Source organism: Peromyscus leucopus, chromosome 3 (genome assembly GCF_004664715.2).
Source record: "Peromyscus leucopus breed LL Stock chromosome 3, UCI_PerLeu_2.1, whole genome shotgun sequence".
Lineage (NCBI taxonomy): Eukaryota > Metazoa > Chordata > Mammalia > Rodentia > Cricetidae > Peromyscus > Peromyscus leucopus.
In genome coordinates this window covers 65,791,834-65,812,111 of record NC_051065.1, presented here as the reverse complement: position 1 = coordinate 65,812,111, position 20,278 = coordinate 65,791,834, and the positions used below count along the sequence as shown (strand labels likewise).

At 41.1% G+C, this 20,278-nt stretch overlaps 1 protein-coding gene across 6 annotated transcripts in view; it reads left to right on the top strand.

Annotated features, from left to right (window-relative positions):
* Lmbr1 (limb development membrane protein 1) overlaps positions 1-20,278 on the top strand; it is a 131,764-nt gene that overhangs the window by 57,923 nt on the left and 53,563 nt on the right. For 5 of the 6 annotated variants that reach the window (XR_003733965.2, XR_005091087.1, XM_037203739.1 and 2 more), the window contains 4 exons: positions 9,294-9,420; positions 10,036-10,104; positions 10,855-10,919; positions 19,042-19,114. Coding sequence is in view for 4 of the 6 variants with exons in the window: in XM_037203739.1 (XP_037059634.1) it covers positions 9,294-9,420; positions 10,036-10,104; positions 10,855-10,919; positions 19,042-19,114 (334 nt within the window). In the remaining 2 variants the exon portion in view is untranslated. Of the gene's footprint in view, positions 1-7,680; positions 8,483-9,293; positions 9,421-10,035; positions 10,105-10,854; positions 10,920-19,041; positions 19,115-20,278 lie in introns of those variants that run through there. The other variant, XM_037203740.1, reaches the window with a different exon arrangement.

Below are 20,278 nucleotides of genomic sequence, written 5' to 3'. Positions count from 1 at the left end.
TAATAAAAAGAGTAAACTTGAAAATCAGAACTTCATTGAGATTTTATCTTACCCTGATCAAAACACTGTAGGTGGAGTTTTCCAATCCCGAACACCTGTTCCCAAATGAACAGCAGCCGCTTCCCTAATAACCGACTCAGAGACTTAATATAAATTATAAATGATCAACTAGTAGCTCAGGCTTGTTACTACCTAACTCTTATATTTTAATTAACCCATATTTCATATCTGTGCTTTGCTATGTGGCTCATGGCTTGTTACCTCATTTTCTACATGTCCTACTCTACATGTACATGTGGCTGTCTGCCATCTCTCCTGACTCTGTCCTTCTTCCCTTCTTTCTCCTAGTTTGGTTGTCCTGCCTGTAATTCCTGCCTGGTTACCAGCCAGTCAGCTTTTTAATCAAACCAGTCAGAGTGACAAATCTTCACAGTGTACAGAAGGATTATTCCACAGCAGAACAGATATCATCAAGAGAAAAAATAACAAATGCTATTGAGAATGAGAGGAAAGGGGAATACTTATACACTACTGGTAAGAATGTGGTCAGGCTAGCCACTCTGAAAATTAATATGGAATTTCCTAAAACAACTAAAAAGGAACTATCAGACTATAATTGGGAACCCAAAGGCTTTAGGCTACTATGACATTTAATTTTAGTTGTAAAGTTGACTGGATTTTGAATCACCATGGAGACCCACCTCTAGGTGTGTGTGCCTTTGAGGTTGTTTGCAGAAAGGTTTAACTGAAAAGGGAAGACCTACGTTGAGTGTGGATGGCATCATCTCATGGGCTGAATAAAAATGGAGAAAATGAGCTGAGCAGCAATGTTCATCTCTATTAGCTTCCTGACTTGAGACATAATGTGACAGCTTCTACATGCTCCTACTGCCTTACCTTCTGCACTGTGATTGCTGTATCATCTTGAAGTGTAAGCCAAAATAAACCTTTTCTCCTTTAAGATGCTTCTTGTCAGGTATTTGGTTACAGCAATAAAAAAATAACTCATAGAGTCAGCACATCACAGAGATACCTGCAGGTCTGTGTTTATTATGTCAATGTTCACAATGTTGACTCATGGAATCAGCCCAGGTATCTGTTAGTGAATGACTGAACACACACAGACACATATACACGCACGCACGCGCACGTGCGCACACACGCACACACGCACACATGCACGCACGCACAGTGCAGTTTCATTCAGTCACAAAGAAGAATGAAATGGTGTTGACATGAAATGGATGGAATTGGAGAATCATCACATTGAGGTCAGGCAGATTCAAGACAAATACCATATTTTCCTCTTTCATGAACACACTAGATTCATTCTTTCAATCAATCTGTCTGTCTGTCTGTCTATCTATCTATCATTCTATCTATCTATATCTATGAATGATGTGAAAACAGGAGCTTTCTGGATGCTCTCTATCTGGGATCAGGAAGATTAGTGGGAAGGGGTGGGGGAGAAAGGGCAAGGTATGGGGGTACATGATACTTGAATCTTTTTTTTTTTTTGGTTTTTCGAGACAGGGTTTCTCTGTGTAGCTTTGCGCCTTTCCTGGAACTCACTTGGTAGACCAGGCTGGCCTCGAACTCACAGAGATCCGCCTGCCTCTGCCTCCCGAGTGCTGGGATTAAAGGCATGCGCCACCACCGCCCAGCCTGATACTTGAATCTTTAAATGAAAATGTCTTTGTGAAATCCATAACTACATACAATGAATATACACCAAGAAAAATGAAAACAAGCAGGATAAGAATTCATAAATATGAAGACAAATGAATAAAAATAAACATCTGAGAGAAACAGACTGTGCTGGCTAGTTTTATGTCACCTTGACCTATGTTAAAACAGCAGTTCTCAACCTGTGGGTCATGACCCTTTGAGGGGGGTCAAATTTTCATAGGGGTCACCTAAGACCATCAGAAAACACAAATATTTACATTACAGTTCATAACAGTAGCAAAATTACCGTTACGAAGTAGCAACAAAAATAATTTTATGGTTGGGTGTCAACCACAACATTAGGAACTGTATTAATGGGTCGCAGCATTAAGAAAGTTGAGAACCACTGTGTTAAGAGTTATCCATAAGGAGGGAACCTCAATTGAGAAAATGCCTCCATAAGATCTGGCTATAGCGCATTTTCTTAATTAGTGATTGATGAAGGTGGCATCCCTGGGCTGGTGCTCCAGGGTTCTTTAAGAAAGGCTGAACAAGCCATGTTGATCAAGTCAACAAGCAGCACCCCTCCATTGTCTCTGCATCAGTTCCTGCCTCCAGGTCTGGCTCTGTTTGAGTTCCTGTTCTGACTTCCTCAGTGATGGACTATGGTGTGGAAAATCAACTTGCTTTTGCTCATGGTGTTTTATCATAGCAATAGTAACCCTAACTAGGACACTGACACTAAGCGGTACCAGTTGGTTACTCAGAGTTAGTAGACAAAGAGGAGATCATAGAGAGACTTAATGTTTTATTTAGCATTTGAGATGATCTGTGAGATAAGGACCTAATAAGGATGTCTAGTCCTTAGTACTCTATTAATGGAAGTTCTCCTACTTTATGATTTTTCTTTAAAATTCTATCTTGGGGTTCCTCTAGATAATTCTCATTGGAGAACATTTCTATAGGACTTAGCAAGTTTGATGGGGACATACTGGCTTGGGCTTTCATATTGTTTGTGTTTTTGTGATGTGACCTGTGTCTGTGGACTTCTTTCATTGGTTGTATGTCTGAAGTGAGATTCCAGACTGGTGTAGAAGTCCTAGGTGGGGTTACTATTGCTATGATGACTGCCCAACTGGAGCTAGGGTTGGAAGTATTGGGAGAGCACAGATAGGGTAGGGTTGGGAGGAATATACCAGGCTGGCTTGTGAAGAGTACATTTGGAGCTTGACCTTGGAGTGCGGAGATTGGGCAGGCATGTGATGTTTGAGAGAAAACCATTAGGCAAGGCCTTTTCATGAGCCACATATCTGGATCTAGGCCCAAGAATGTAGAGAGTGCAGGCAGGTTTGGTTCATCAGGAACTCACCAGGGAAAGCCAGCATGGGAGATGGGTGACTAGAACTAGGCCTGGCAATTTGGGGATCCCAATCATTTTTTTTTCTATGTGAAATTTATAACTAAGGAATTATTAGCATAGGAATAGAAGAAAGGGGCCTTTCCGAGTAACCAATAAAGTATCTTGATGTGATGTTGTATACTGAGATGCATCTCACACATTTGAATTATATTGAACTTTTGTAATTCAGTACTTCTATTTACATGTTAACTTCTTAGTTACCTTTTAAGTATTAATTCTTGAGAATTTCACTGAACACATTCTGATCATATTTACTCCATTCCTCTACCTAACTCCTCTGAGATCTACCCCTACCTCCCCCACCCTCCTGACTTTGTGTCCTTTTTTTTCTTTTAATATCCCACGGGTGGATCTCCTTCCCATATATTCCTGGGCATGGAGGCATCTACTAGAGCATGGTTAACCCACCAGGAGCCATACCCTTAAAGAAAACTGACTTTTCCTCACTCAGAAGTGATCAGTTGTCAGTTAGCCCTTCAGCTAGGGTGGGGGCTTGTGAACCTTTCTTCTCTTTATGCTGAAATGTTACTTGCTTGATCTTGTGCAGGAACCTGAGCTACTGTGAGTTCTTGAAGTGCAGTGGTTCTGTCATGTCCAGAAGATACTGTTTCACTCAGATCTTCTACCACCTCTGGCTCTTATAATCTGCCTCCTCTTCTGTGATGGTCCTTAAGCCTTGTGGTCAAGAGGAGGACAGTGTTAACAAATGTCCTATTTGTGGCTCAGTACTCTCCAGATACTAATTTTCTTTACTTTGACCAGTCATGAGTTTCTGTGTTAACTGCTGTCCACTGCACAAAGAAACATCTGATGAGGTCTGAGTGCTGCACTAATCTGTGAGTATAGAGCTGTGAATTTAGACAGCAATTTGATACTTTGTCCACTTATCAAAATAATATAGTAGATTCACTTCTGGGGTCTGTGAGCTCCCCAACCATGGGTTGTTGGTAATATCTGAAGTATTAGACATGTGTTTCCTCCTATGGAGGGGGATTTAAATCCAATCAGTAAACTGTTGGTTACCCCTATAACTTTCATGCCATTGTTTTACTAATGGGCATATCTTGCCATGCTAATCTTTATTATAGTTCACAGGGTAACAGCAAGATAAGACTGTTGTTGACTTTTGCCTCCTAGCAGCCATCACAGCACCTTCTAAGACTATGAAAGCTAACCAGCAGGGAGAAAGCTCTAGTTAGTACCAACTTGATTTCTCCATCATGTAACCAATGTGTGTGGTGCTTTCAGTAATAGGGCTTATCAAGTTTTGGGGGGATAACCAAGAGCAATGACAGTAACCTATATTGTGTTGGAGGTCTCCAGGATCTCTGACCAACAACTAGAAGGGAGATATCCCACACCTGGTACTGGACTTTCTGTTTGGCTACCTATAGCTTCTGGGAGGAGTATAACCCCTTGTGTTGGATAACTCCAGTTAAACTCAGAAATATATATGAAGCTTATAAAATGGTAGGTTTCCATATTGCCTTTTAACATGCTTAATTATCCCTCCCTCACCCCATTCTCTGCCATACACTTTGTCTTAGTTAGTTTTCTATTGCTGTGAAGAGGCACATGACCATGCAGCTCTTAGAAAGGACACACTTAATTGAGGTGACGCTTACAGTTCAGAGGTTCAGTACTTTATCATCATGCCATGATGTCGTCATGTCGTCATAAGACAACAGGAAGTGGACTGTGACACTGAGTGAAGCTTAAGCAAAAGAGACCTCAAAGCCCACCTCCATGGTAATACACTTCCTCCAACAAGGCCACACCTACTCCAACAAAGCCATACCTCCCAATAGTGCCACCCCCTTTGGGGGCACAGTTTCTTTCAAACCACCACACCCTTCTATCCTTTTTCCTTACTTCAACCTTTTTCCTCATCATTTTTTCTTTCCCCCTCATATCACATATGTTCTACAACCCCCACTCCTTTAAGAACTTTTTTTTCACTCCCACCAATGGTCCCTTTCTAGATTCCTGGATTCTACATGTACTCCAGATTAAATACAAAATTTAATGATTCTAAACCTAAGATCTACATAGGAGAGAGAGCATGTGATATTTGTCTTTCTGGATCTGAGTTTCTTCACTCAGTATGTTTTCTGGCTCCATCCATTTACCTGAAATTTTCATAATTACATTTTTCTTTGTAGCCAAATAAAATTCCATTGTGTATAGGTACCACATATATAGGACTGTATGGTATATCTGTTCCCAGGTTTTTTTTTAGGAACTTCCACAGTGACTTTCATAGTGGCTGTACCAATTTGCACTCACAAGAACAGTGCTTGAGGATTCCCTGTTCCAGCATTTTTTGACTTTCATTTTTTTTTCTTTTCTTTTATTTTGAGACAGGGTTTCTCTGTGTAACAGTCATGGCTGTCCTGGAACTCGCTTTATAGACCAGGCTGTCCTCAAACTCACAGAGATCCACCTGCCTTTGCCTCCCAAGTGCTGGGATTAAAGGCGTGTGCCTGCCAGGTTAGACTTTCATTTTCTTTCTTTCTTTCTTTTTTTTTTTTGTTTTTTTTTTTTTGTTTTTTTCAAGACAGGGTTTCACTGTGTAGTTTTGTTACCTGTCCTGGAACTCACTCTGTAGCCTAGGCTGGTCACGAACTCATAGAGATACGTCTGGCTCTGCCTCCTGAGTGCTGGGATTAAAGGCGTGCACCACCACTGCCTGACTGACTCATTTTCTTGATCTTAGCCATTCTGACTGGGATAAAATTTCAAAGTAGTTTTAATTTGTATTTCCCTAATGGGTAAGGATGGTGAATACTTTTAAAAGTATTTCTTAGCTCCATGTTTTTCTTCTGAAACTCTCTGTTCAGTTTAATAGCACTCTTTTTAATTGAGTTGCTTGTTTTCTTGGTGCTTATGGTTTGTTTATTTATTTATTTATTTATTTATTTATTTATTTATTTATTTATTTATTTATTTATTTATTTTAGTTCCTATACATTCTAGGCAGCAGTCCTCTGCCAGATGGCAAAGGGTTTTCTTATTTTATAGGCTACCTCTTCAACTAATTCAGTTTCCTTTGCAGTACAGAAGGCTTTTAATTTCACTAAATCCCTTTTTAAATTGTTCTTACTTCTTGGGTGACTGGAGTACTATTTACAAAGTCCTTATATGAACCTGTATCTTAATGTGTACTCCCTACTCTTGTAGAAGCTTCAGATCTAAAATTTGATCCATTGGGAGTTGATTTGTGTGCTGGATGAGAAAGAAGGATCTTTTTTCATTCTTTTTGTGTGTAGATAATAGTTTTCCCAACATCATTTGTAAAAGATGCAGTCTTTTCTTCACTGTTTATTTTTAGTATCTTTGTCAAAAATCAGGTGCCTGTAGGTACATGGACTTATATCAAGATTCTCAGTTCTATTTCATTGGTCTGTTTTTCTTCTTTTGTGGCAGTACCGTGCAGTTTTTACTATGGTGGCTCTGCAGTATAACTTGAGAGGGGCTTACTGCCAGCACCGCTTTTCTTGTTCAAGATTGTGTTTGCGATCCAGGATATCTTGTGCTTCTGTATGAGTTCTAAGGTTGGTTTTTCAGTTTATGTGAAGAATTGCATTGGCCCAGTGCCACCTGTGTGATATGCCTCAGTGTCTGGGCTCTTTAGGTTCTGTAACATTCTTGTGTTCTCAGGCCTGATGCTTGCTTGTGTGTCCCTATAACTTAGATATTTTTTTTTCTTGATGTATTTGTAGATCTGTAATAGAAAAGGTATGCTCTTGGACATGTGTGGATTTTTCCTGATGGGTAGAGACACGGAGAGGGCAAGAGGAGGGGCCAGTGTGATTTGTAGTCACATGGTATCCACAGAAGACTGGTGCCAAGGCCCGGGGTGTGGGACTGAGGCTAGAGGAGTTGTAGGAAAGGTTGTGACACTGATATTCCGGGTGTTGACATAAACATCAAAGTATATAGTAATCTTTAGGATGAGCAGGCAAGGCTAACCCATCAGTGGGGAGTATTTAAGTCAGTCTAGTGGAAGTCAAGGACAAAGGGCATCACATAATACTGATACAGGGTTACCATATGATACACTGGGGCTCCTCAGAGTCTAGGTAAGAATGGCATCCTGGAATGATTGGAAGGGACAGGGAATTGAGGTTATCTGTTAGGATTTGAGACATTTGTTTATAAGGTTCTTCATATTTTATTATTTTTGAAATAAAGTTAGCATGGAATGTCTGTTTATTTGGAAGTTTAAAAATACCCACCTTGGCTCAGTGGTGAGTGATTGCCCAGTATGTGTGAGGCCTTGAGTTGAGCATGAGGCCCTCAGTTCAACCTTTTAGTTGAACTGTAATAATTAAATAATTAAAAATTAAAAACAATTTTATTTCTTTTTTATGGAAAAAAATTACACCCTATATTTTGATGTTTCATCCTTTTACCAGTTCCTTCGAGATCCTTTCCACCTCCATACCTACCCAACTTTATGTTTGTTCTCTCTGTACTTGAAAAAAACAAAACAAAAAATGAACAACAAAAATCCCACAAGAAACAAAACAAAAAAACAAAAAACCAAGAAACAAAATCTCCCCACAAAAACACAAAAATGAAAATCAAAACAAAAAAGCAAAAGATAAATAAGACAAAAAATGCCCAAACAAAGCAAAATGAAACTAAAAGTCTATAAAAATGCTATTGATTCTCTTTTGTGTTAGGCAGCTACTCCTAAGCATGGGGCCTTCCCTGAAGGGTGGTTGATATTTCCATTGAGACTTCATTGGAGAAAACTGATTTCCCTTTGTCAGAGGGTATCAATTGCAGGTAGTTTCTTGGTTATGGGTGGGGCCAAAGTTAAAATCAGTTTTCTTGATACATAATCTTACTTTGTAACCCAGGCTGGTCTTGAACTTACCACATACCCCAGACTGGCCTTGCAGTATGTTTTTAGGGAATCTGAATCCTCTTGTTTCAGGCTTCTGAGTACTGGGATAGCAGACTTGGGCAGACATGCTCACCTTGTCCTTTGATTTCTCCTTTCTTGAAATAGCTCCTTCTCACTAGAGCTATAAGATATGAGCCTGATTCCTTTTGGTTTGGTGGCCTTCCTTGCTGTACACACTTTAGGTGAGTTGACACATTTGAGCAAGTATTTAAAGCCTGCACAGGACCATGACACTGTTGAAGGATAGGTAGGAAAAAGCCACTTTACCCCTGATATCAACACACTGGGCTGGGACATTTCTTCTCTATGTCCTTTGTTCAGGACTGTGGAGATGTGATGTCAGTGTTCTTTGTTCCTGTTCCTGCAGTTCCAGAATTAACAAAGATCAGCCAAACTGAGATGTGTCTGAGTTTTGTAACTTACATCTTCAAACCATTTTCAGCATGAAATGGAGGAATGTGAGATTATTGAGAAAACAGGTACACTTACAAGTTTGTTGTTAGAAGTTAGAAACATAAAACAGGGATGTAAATCTTTGAACTTATTTACAGGAACAATTAGTTGGTGACTTTAGGAGTAAGTAAATTTCAACTTAGTTTTGTCTAGCATTTTCCAAGTTGACAAGTCTGGTCTTTCAGTCTGACTTTTTGAGGTCAGAATCTGTTTGTCTTACTTTAAAAATGTGCATGATGATTCCTTATTATAATCAAGCCTCATAAACTCGTATATCTCCCATTGGATATGAAAATGAATGGAATATATTTGGTGTACTACTATCTGTGGATTTTTTGGTGTTGCTGTCCAGCAAGCAGTTCTCCAGCTGGTCGCTAGAGGACGCCAGAGCCTGCAAGGTGCTGCCGGGGGCCCCTCCTGATCTACTGGGGATGTTGGTGTCCTAGCCTGGTATCTCCAGTGTGTCAAAGCTGGCATTTCTTGATTAGAACCACACATGGAAATCCACAAATGTCCTTTCTGCTGGGAAGTGGTAGGAAAGTAATAATTAAAAATGCTTCTACAAAATTGCTGGTATGATTGATTTTTTTTTTTTGTGCTTTATTCTAAGTTTATTATTTTTTAAAATATAATTTTTAAAAGTCACTCTAAATATAAACCTTAAACACTTAGTGCTTTCTAATAAATATAGATTTGTATGAAAAACGTAATGTAAATGTATTAAATATAATATACATTTCCACCCCCTCAAAGGACGGTTTTATGCTTTCAAATAGAAGCCTAGTTGTTCATGAGGTGATATAAAGTATTGAAATGCTGTTGCTTTTGTGTTTTCAGGGAATCCGAGCCCGAGTTTTGGAAACTCTGGTCATGCTGCTGCTTCTTGCATTGCTGATTCTTGGGATGGTGTGGGTGGCTTCTGCCCTGATTGACAGTGATGCTGCCAGCATGGAGTCTTTATATGGTACCTGATTACTGCCTTAGCTAGTTCCTATGATGGACATCTCAGTTTTGGATACAATTATATAGGATTTAAAAACTTTTAAATAATTTTTTTGTGTGGTTAACTCTGTTAATTTACAGAATTTAGATGTCTTTAGAGGTATTTAAGCAAAGCAGTGAATATTCATTGTTTTAGAAGACTAAGCAGTTTTCCACATATTTTTGATTAATTGGTTTCTGTTTTTAAAATTCCATGGAGTGTTTTCTCCCTTTGAAACAGATTTTTTTCAAAAGAGTTCTGTCTGTCTATCTCTTTCTTTTCAAGATAGGGTTTCCCTGTGTAGCCCTGGCTGTCCTGAAACTCACTTTGTAGATCAGGCTGGCCTTGAACTCACAGAGATCCACCTGCTTCTGCCTCCTGAGTGCTTCAATTAAAGGTGTGTGTCACCACCACTGGCTCAAAAGGATTATTTCTTATTCTCTTACTTTAGGTCTTTTTATTCTTAATTTAGAAATTGGATGGTTTATACACTCAGATAGGCAGTTAAAATGTTTATCACATATTACTATTTATTAAGATATAGATTATTTTAATTGGCACACTTTCACTTATTAAAATGCATCGATATTTTCACAGATCTCTGGGAGTTCTACTTGCCCTATTTATATTCCTGCATTTCACTGATGGGATGCCTGCTACTTCTCTGTAAGTACTCTTCACTGGGACACTGACAGGAGAGTGAAATTGTCTTGTACCCCGGAAAATTGTGGCTCTTTTCCTGACAAGATTCCTTAACAATGGACACTGTTTTTTTGAGTTGTCCCGAACTTTTTTTTATTATTCCAGATAAATTTTAATAAGCAGAACCTTGAAATAAATGGGTGTTTTGTTCACTAAGGAAAGCCTTTTCCACTGTGTTGGACACATGCACACATGTATGCACGCAGGCACGCATCACAGCACTAACATGTACCCTTTGCATGTTACCATGTATTCTTTGCACCCACTTCTAGCCCAGGTATAACACTGGAGTTACTTTAAATTGAAAGAGTAAAATTCTATCTGATGACCCTATAGTCTTTATTTCAGAATTTGTTTGGTTTTACTGAAGACATACTCTATCTCAGGAGTAGTATAAGTAGTCAAACATAATTCAAAGGACTTGTGACTGTAGTTGTCACTCTTAGATACTCTTTTCTGGCTCTCAGTTCTAGCAGTGAAATGTTGTGTGTTTTTCCTGGGTCTATTTAATTTTTTTTTTTAAAGAAAAAGTGTTGATCCTTTATAATCTTGACTATATTTCATGTGATATGCATGGCCTCTTCACAGTGCCCTAGTTCTTCATTGGTGGAGTCGAAGGCCTTCTGACAAAATACTTGGTTGGAGATGAGGATATACCTAAAATTCTCTTTAGCCCGATTTCCTGTTTTCTCACTAGTGATTTCATTTCTGCAGTGTGCACCCCAGTTGGCCTTTCCCGTATGTTCACAGTGATGGGTCAGTTACTAGTGAAGCCAGCGGTAAGTATTTTATTTTATTTGGGTTTGCTAAATACTTGTGTTTATATGCTTGATTATGTAACAAAGATTTAAAAAAATTTGGGACAATTTTTTTAGGTTTATCATTCATGTTTTTAATTTTTTAAATAACTTTTTAAATCTTTGGACACAAAAATCTGTTTCTGCTTTTCAAAATACTAACTATATGCATTTAAATAAAAGTTTGTATAGAAAATTTCAAGACAAACTTTGCAGGTGTCTGTAAGTATTTTTTTGTGTTCATTACCCTGAATCCAACAGTAATTTTATCTGTTTCAAAATTGATCACACAGCTGACCATGGTGTTAATGTCCCTGATTCTAGGATATGAAAGGCTTGGGGATTGTGAGCTCAAGACTAATTGGGCCAAGAGTAAGAGCTGTCTACAGATAAAACAAATAAATCAACCAAAGCCCCCAAACGAACACAAAACAGTAACAAAAAGCAAATTCACTGTATCCATGATTTGATTTATAAACCAGTTTCTGAAAATATGCACATTGTATCTTGAATTATACTTTTACTCTTAGAAATGTTACATATTTATTTTAAAATGACTTTTTGTGGGTAGCAATCTAATGATTTGTTGCTAGTTTTCTGATCTTTGAACTATTTTTTACAGACAATAACTTCTTAGCTAGTCCTAGAAAAATCTGTCATTTAAGCTCCTCCCCTGGATCCTCATTGCCTGCAAACTTAAGTCTCAGATATCTACACATGTAGGGTTTTCCCAGTGTCCTGTGTTGCACCCTCTCTTCTGCTCCTCCACAGACTCTCATAGCAGTTTGAAGCTGCCTTGCTGAGGTCCACAGGGCTCTGTGCTGTTGGTTCCAGGCTTGCTCTGTCTCTGCACTGCTGCTCACTGCCACAGCCCCCAGCAGTCTCCTGGAGAGAAGTTCAGACATCACTGTGGTCACTGCTTTACCACCTGCTCCACATTTACCGGTGTCTGTGGCTTGTATCTAACCAGGAATATCTGCTGAGCCATTTTGGCCATGGGTCTGTCCTCCCCTTGTGGTATTTCTTTAAGGAAACACACTGAGGCAATATTATGGTAGATGATCGTTCAGTAAACTCTTATTTGATTTTGAAAGTCACATTCTCTCATTCAGTTCCCTCTAAAAGAAGTTTTGTGATATGGAATTCATTTAGTTTCTTCTACTCTTCTGTTTTTTTTTTTTTTTTTTTTTTTTTTTCTACTTTCTGTAGACATGTTCAATTCCCACTCTTGGTCTAAAGTTCTGTTACTATTTTACCCTGTACTTGGACCTTCTCGTTCATTCGAACCTTATCTGCAGCTGCTAATGAGAAGACAAGGAAGCTGCTGGTAGTCTGCTAAGCACTGTTGACTAGTGCAGAGCTGCCAGCTTCCCCTCCTTGTTTATAAACCCGAAGTTCTTCTGTGTCACCTCTTCCTGTGTCACAGCCTGGGTTGTTTTCATTTTCTTCCCTGTTCCTAATATCCAGTGACCATGCTATTTACTGCACCGTGCTGGTACTAAGTACTGGATGTGACACACAGTTTGATGTCATCTTGATGACAGGCCATAACTTGGGTTTTGGTGGTCTCATTTTGTAGGTAAATTGGTTTCAGTCCAGGGAGACTGTGTTGGTTTTAATGCAGCGGTGCTGTGTTATTCATTAAGCAGCTCTGTTACTGTGCAAGAAAGGCCACGAGGCACGACAAAACCCACTATCAGAGCTTTATTAGAAGAGAGCATGACCAGGCCTGTGGAAGACATGTGCAGAGAGAGAAGGAGAAGAAGAAGAGGGGGGAGGGGTCTGTGTCCCGCTTCTTATGGATTCCCCTGCACATGCCCATATGGCCTTATGGAACTACACCAAGCATGCGCAGATTGTGTGATCACACTGTGTGCAAATTACATGATCACGAAGCGCATGGATTACATAGGACGTAAGACCCCTTTCTTGGCTACTGAACTGTGCATGTGTGGTCATGTAAATAGAGGAGTGGCCAGGAATCCCAACATTCCAGACTTTTTGCTTATTATAAAAAAGGCAGGTGAACAGGAAGAGGGGTGCTGTGTCTCCCAAAACTATTTCCAGCTGACTTGGTGAGTGTCAGTTAACTCTTAGGTGGGGGAGGGAAGGGGGCTTCTGAGGTAGCCAGGTGTCCTGGGATGGTGGACTGTTGTCTGTTGCCTTGGAGCTGTGCATCATCCCTCTTGGCCTGGGACTCTGGCCACCTGTGTCTCAGAGGGTGCTGGTGATACAGAGAAAAGCTTAGAAAAAAGAATTATTATTTTTTTTATTTTTTTCTGGGGGGGGGGGCCCAGGGTGAGGGAGGGGTCTTGGGACCAGGAAAGTTTGGATTGTACTTTTCTGAAGCAGAGCCAACCTGTGCAGATGGATTTAAGCTGGTTCTGGAGCTTAGAAAAAATTTTAAACATATTAAGAAGCAGCCATGGGAAATTTAAAATCTTGGGCTGATGACCATGATATTGCAATGTTTTAGTACTCTACTGTATTCATGCTTTTAATTTTTATCTGTGATAAGCCTTATCTGACACAGATCTTAAGGCACCCGTTTCCTTTATTAGTTTAGCATCCAGGAGACACAGGTGATCAATTGCTGAGGGCTAACAGTAATAGATTGTTATATTAAAGTCTGTTTTTTGCAGAGCCCACACCCTTTGGGGTCTGGGGGTGTAAATACCTTTGGACTGTTACTGTTCCTTACTGCCTGGGTATGTACTTGATGGTCCTTGGACTCCAGCTCTATGGTGATCCTGTGACAATTAGCTGAGTAATTAGGAGAGGGAACCAGGAAGAGAAAAGCTTGTGGGGTGAGACCTCATTCTCCTGGAGTCGGTGACAAGGCAGTGGATCCTGATGTCCTCTGGAACTTGAGAGAGAGCAGGGCCCTGTCTGTGTCACTGTGCATGGGGAGGAGAAGAGACACTGCTGACCAGTCTGGAGTGAGGCACATGGGGGGAGCAATGAAACAAAAGCTCCTACCTTAGCTGGAAAATCTCTTCCCATTAGGTACCCCTGAAAGTACCATTAAGTAGTGGGATCTGGTGAGGTGAGTAAGGCTCTTCCCCTACCCCGATAATAGGGAAACAAGAAGAGGTGGGACCCCAAAACTCCCTTAGGATTGAATAAGTGGCTCGGCGACCAACAGGAAGGAAATGGATCACCCCATGCTGCATCCTGGGTTCCCTGCCAGCCCATGGCCAAGCCTAGGAGGTCTGCTGGAGGTCTTTGTTTGATGTCCCCATGCCACGAGGTACACGAGGGCAGTCAGCTGACCAGTACCCCTCTCGGTGGCACTTTGGACAAGGCTTAATTGATGACCCAAGTGGGGCAGGGCACACATTAGCCCCTGTGGTCTTTTCTACCACACATTTAAAACAGGGACCTGGAAGCCTTTATGCAGCTGCTTGGATAGAGTGTGCCAGCATTTGGCAATTCTGTTCATGGGCTTTCTCATCTCTCCCATGGTATCTTAAATGCCACAGCTGAGACTTCTCCCTGTGGGTTCAGGGGGCCCTCTCTCCAGATGCTTAAGTTAGCTAGCCCTGATGTTGAGAAGCTCTGGGAGACATGAGACAGATTTTATTCTGTATCTTGAATTAAAATTTTTTTTCTTTTGATAGTTTGATGGTTTTAGGGCAGCCTTATGGAGGCCCTCTAGGAGGCAGGTTGTAAACTGATCTCTGGCTAGAGAGCCTTCTGAATTATTATAATCCCAGTGTGGATCCTGATGTAAACTCATTTGCATGCATCCTATCCTGCTTCCATACCTCTCCGTGCTACTCAGGGCAGCTTGAGAACGGGTGACAGTAAGAGTGGAGGTGGGAGCCAGAGTTGGGCAGGAATGGCCCTCCCGATACCAGAGGACAGAGTGGAGGTCAGATAGGCAGAGGTTCTTTGGAGTCAGAGATTCCCCAGGTTCAGGAATCCAAGTGGGCAGGAGAGAAAGACTCAGAAAGGGAGGGCTCAGAGCTTAGGTAAAAGCGAGGGGATAAGGTAACTCTTTTCATTTACCCGTATGCTGGCAGAAGTTAGATAATTCCCGAGAAATATTGAAGTCCAAGCAACTATTACAAGGCCATATTTACTGGTATCTAGGGATATTTAAGGCATTTCTCAGAGGAGGAGTGGGACCAAGAGGAGGAAGTCTTTATGTTCCATGACTGCAGCTGAGAGAAAAAAAATAAACAACTAAAATAACAAATGGGATCCAAGACTTCCCCCATCTCAGGTGACCCCGAGTAGGGAAAGATCTGTAGACTGGCACATGCTACTGACACAAGTTACCCCACCCTTCGTCAAGAGAGGGGCAAGGGCTGGGCAGGGGCGTGCATACCCGGAGGACTCCCCAGGGGTCCGACAGCATTTAGTGCTTCATCAAGAGTGAATGAGTCATGGTGTACGTGGTCCAAGAACCCCCTGGGGGTTCAACAGAGAGAAATATATTTCAGGCCACAGTTGTGGGAAATGGCAAGGAACTGGAAAGGGAAAATTCACCAGTGTTGTATGGAGCGGTCCCAGCTGGGCAAATGAAAAAAGAGAGCAGTTGTAGATGGAGCAAAACCTCGGCACAGGGTCCTGGACACAGAGTGCCGAGAGAGCCTGCTTCGCCATGGCATCAATGTTGGTTTTAATTCAGTGACGCTGTGGCACAATGTTATTCATTAAGCGGCAGGCACTGTTACTGTGCGAGAAAAGCCACAAGGCACGACAAAACTCACTATCAGAGTTCTATTAGGAGGAGAGAGGGGAGAGGACAGAATGTGGTCAGGCCTGTTGAAAGGACACGTGAGGAGGGAGAGATGGGGCGGGGGAGGAGAGAGCAGAAGAGAGGGACCAAAGAGAGTGTGACCAGGCCTGTGGAAGACACGTGCAGAGAGAAGGTGGGGAGGAGAAGGAAAGTAGTGTGTGTGTGGGGGAGTCTGTGTTCCGCTTTTTATGGATTCCCCTGCACATGCGCATATGGGCTTACGGAGCTACGCCACCACTCATGCGCAGATTGTGTGATCATGCTGCGTGCAAATTACGCGATCACGCAGCACATGGATTACGTAGGATATAAGGCCCCTTGCTTGGCTACTGAACTGTGCATGTGCAATCATGTAAATGGAGGAGTGGCCAGGAATCCCAACAGGCTGAGTAGTTGTTAGTCACAGAGCTGTGTAAGGGCAAGTTTGAACCCAGAGCCCAGGGTCCTCTAAGAGCTCAAGATTAGGGATTTCCTCCTCATGAACTTGCCTCCTCTACTTCTGTGTTTACACATGGCTTTCTCTACCTGAACGTGCCTGTTCATGTCTTGGAGTTTAGGCTGTCAGTCAGGTTAGGTGTTCTGGCCATCAGAAACACTGGTTGAGTGCTCTTTCTCTCTTCAGCTGTAAGTACTTTTTCCCTGTGACCTTTGCTAACATTTTATTTAAGCCTTAGTTTTGACGTTTGTTTTAATCTCAAAGTTACTGTTTGAAATTTTTATCTTGGTTGCTGTCTCCATGCGGGTGCTCATGTCTGAGTTCCTGTTAGTTCACAGTAGTGATGAGCCAAGGCCCTGAAGACACTCGGAGTTTCCCTGTAAATCTTTGCTTCTTAGAGTATGAAGTAGTGAAGGTTCTGGGATGCTCAGAGGCATGCACATGATGTACATTTCTGCTGCTTCTGCTGCTGCCATTCAGCTGTGTTCTGAATTACCAATAGTTTATACTATTGTAAACCCTCAAAGTATTAGGACTTAGGACAGATCAACGTGATCAATTTAAATTCTGACAGCTGAAAGTGATGGGAAACAATGATTGAGAAGAGAGTTCTTCTCTCTGCCCTCTCAGTCTTGGGTTACTCTCCCATTAGTTATCTAGTTGACCTCATCATAGAACACTCCTGCTTAGGACCCCATGCTTTCTAGCATGTGCTGCTTCTTAGCCTTGGTAAGGTCTCTGGAGAGGTTTCCTTCTGCTTCCTCCTCTTGTGTGATGGTTATTCTGTGTCATTATCTATTATCTACTTTTTCTTTCTTTCTTTTTTTAAAACTTTCTTTTTATTTATTCTTTATGTCTTTCATACCTTGCATCTCAGTCCCATTCATTTCCTGTCCCTGTGTATCTGCCCTCTGACCTTGCAGCACTCCCCCCCCCCAATAAAATTTTAAGAGAACGAAAAAGAAAAGGAAAGAAATCTCATGGAAGCTGTAATGTGACATAGTCAGTCACACAGTAAATCCCCCCCCCCGTCCGTCCATATATCTTTACTTGCAAATGTTCATTGCAAAGAGTCTAGCCCCACCCCTTGTTCATCTCTGCAAAGGGTGAACTTGTCAAGGCAATGCATGAGAGCTCATCCTCCTGGTAAGGACAAGAGAGAGCTAGCAAGCTGACCAACCCTGCAACTACCCAGGCCCAGAGCCAAGGTTATGGGTTGGCCTACCCCAGTATCCACCCCAGATGTGATCTGCTGGAGCACATGAAAGTACCAGTCCTACAGACCCAAATCTACTTTTTCTTGCTTATTTTGTTTTTATTGTTTTATTGCTCCCGTGGTGCATCTGGTGGTACATCTGTTCAACGATAGCTTAGTCCCAGGCTGAAGGAGACCATAGATACTTGTGAAAGGACTGTAAAGCAGTGAGTTGCTTTATGAATGTTTTTAGATGGGGGCCACATGATTTTAGAGCAACTTTAAGGTTGGCAGGTGCACAGAAAGAGTTATCCCTCTCCTTACTTTACTCCAGCAACTCTTCCCTTTTTATTGCTTTGCTGGAATCAAGAGCTTGGGCTTGAGTGATAGAATGCAGTGCCACCAGCTCTGCTGCTTTCACACTTCCTCCAGAGCCAGGAAGACAGAACCTTCTCATAGGAGAGCCATGATAACAAAGCCAGAATTGAAGTTTTAGGTTTTCTTAGTTTTGAAGACAGTAAAGACACTATCCCATACAGTTGGTGATTGTTGAGTGCCCCTGCCCCCCAGTGTTGTATGGCATGCTGTTGAGTGTGTGTATGTAAACAGTACTTCTCTAAGGCTTTGTCTTGGATGGATTTTATGATCTCAGCTTCCAGTACTCAGGGAAGTACTATATCAAGTTAAAAAAATGGGATGTCCTATGTGTCTCCGATAAAGTTTAAAGGGTTTTTGTTTTGTTTTATTTTATTTTTATTTTTATTTTTATTTTTATTTTTTTTTTAATATTGAGACAGCATCTCATTGTGTAATTCCAGCTAGCCTAGAACTTGCTATGTAGATGAAGCTAGTCTATATATGGTTGTGAGCTGGCATGTGGCTGGTGGGAATCCAACTTAGGCCCTCTGGAAGAGCAGTCAGTGCTCATAACCACTGAGCCATCTCTCCAGCCCCCAGCTTATAGATTTTTAATTTAGAGAGTAGGTAAAAAACACATGGGAGACAAATACTGTACTAGATGATCTCTTCCTTTTAGCTCTAAAATAACAGCTTGCTCATAAAGATGTATTTGCTGTGTCTCACTCTCTGTTTAAAATTCATGCCCTTGTTAGCCCTTGAGAATACTACAACGTGTAATCCTTTAAGCCTTAAAATATCCAATTTAGATGCATGTAGATTTTGTTATAACAAGTTTTGAAGTGTTTGGTTAGTATTAAAATAGAAAAACATAAATGCATTAAATAAAATATGTAAAATATGCTTAAATTTTCACAAATTAAATAGTTTGGGCATTTAATTTTGGGGTCTTAGTTATTTGAGTCAATATAACACTTGGTCTTAAAACAATAAGCTGCAGAACATGGGGTGTCATATACTTGAGTGTGTCACCTCAAGTGTGAGTGGGGGGGGAGTGCTGCAAGGTCAGAGGGCAGATACACAGGGACAGGAAATGAATGGGACTGAGATGCAAGGTATGAAAGACATAAAGAATAAATAAAAAAAGTTTTAAAAAAAGAAAGAAAGAAAAAGTAGATAATAGATAATGACACAGAATAACCATCACACAAGAGGAGGAAGCAGAAGGAAACCTCTCCAGAGACCTTACCAAGGCTAAGAAGCAGCACATGCTAGAAAGCATGGGGTCCTAAGCAGGAGTGTTCTATGATGAGGTCAACTAGATAACTAATGGGAGAGCCATTATTGAGTAGTTTATCTTTTCATTTAGATTCTTGAAGACTTGGATGAACAAATTTATATTATTACCCTAGAGGAAGAAGCACTCCAGAGAAGACTACATGGTATGTATGTTACATAGTTAGATCAGGTAGAAAATTCATCCACCAGAGACAGACAGTTGAAGAGTGGAAATATATCCTCTCTCAGAGTCTTACAAGTGACAAAGGTGCTTGCTGACAAAGGGTGTGTGAGAGAATTTGGGAGGGAAGGGCCAGGGCCACATGGCTGGCTCTCCTGGAGGCAGTGGCCACAACAGCTCCTTGGACATCTACACTTGAAAGGTGCTGCAGGACTGCACCCTGCCTCAGTGACTCAGGCCTGCTTTTTCCCTTCTGTTGAGAGTTGAAGGGAAGAAAGAGTAGCCTTTTTTAGGAGATATTAAGGAATACTGTTAGCTCGGGTGGTTTTTTATACCAGCCTTGGGTTACTCCTGTACCACTGAAACTGTCTAACTGGCAAGCTGCCTTTAAAATGATTTTAGGGAAACTCCGTAATAGTGTGTTGCTGTGATTGGCTACTGGGGGCTGTTTCAGGTGGAAACTAATAGGCTGGATTATTTATTATATGACTGTAGGGCCAAGTTGATATTTGACTGTAGTAAGAATTGTAAGCTTCTGTGGTTTATTGGTTAACATCTGCAGAGGAGAAAAAGCAAGAAGAAAAGAACATTTCATGATTTGCTGTTTTAAACTTAAAAAAATTATTTTATACATATGGATGTTTTGCCTGCATGTATGTCTGTGTACCATGTGCATGCAGTGCCCATGGATGACAGAAGGCAGCACTGGATCCCTTGGAACTAGAGTTACAGATGGTGTAAGCTGTCATTTGGGTGCTGAGAATCAAACCTGGGTCCTCTGGGAGAGCAAGCAGCACTCTTAACCACTGAACTATCTCTCCAGCCCCAGTGATTTGCTACTTTTAGGAAAGAGTAGAAGTAGGCCCTTAGTAAGGTAAGTCATCCTCATGGATTTCATTAAATATGGTATAATGTTAAATGTATTTGGTTGTAGCAGTTACTTTATATTTTAAATTATAAAGCAAAAGTATGTTCTACCTTTGCTCTGGGAAGAATTATAGAACAGCAAGAGTATCAGTCTCTAAAAATGTGCTCATGATGCTAATTTGTGGAACTGATGGTGGCTTTTACTAATGGTGCCTTAGTGTGTGGGCTGTAGGGTGTTATAACAGGCAGCTTTGGGATATGTGTTCTTTCCAGTGCATTC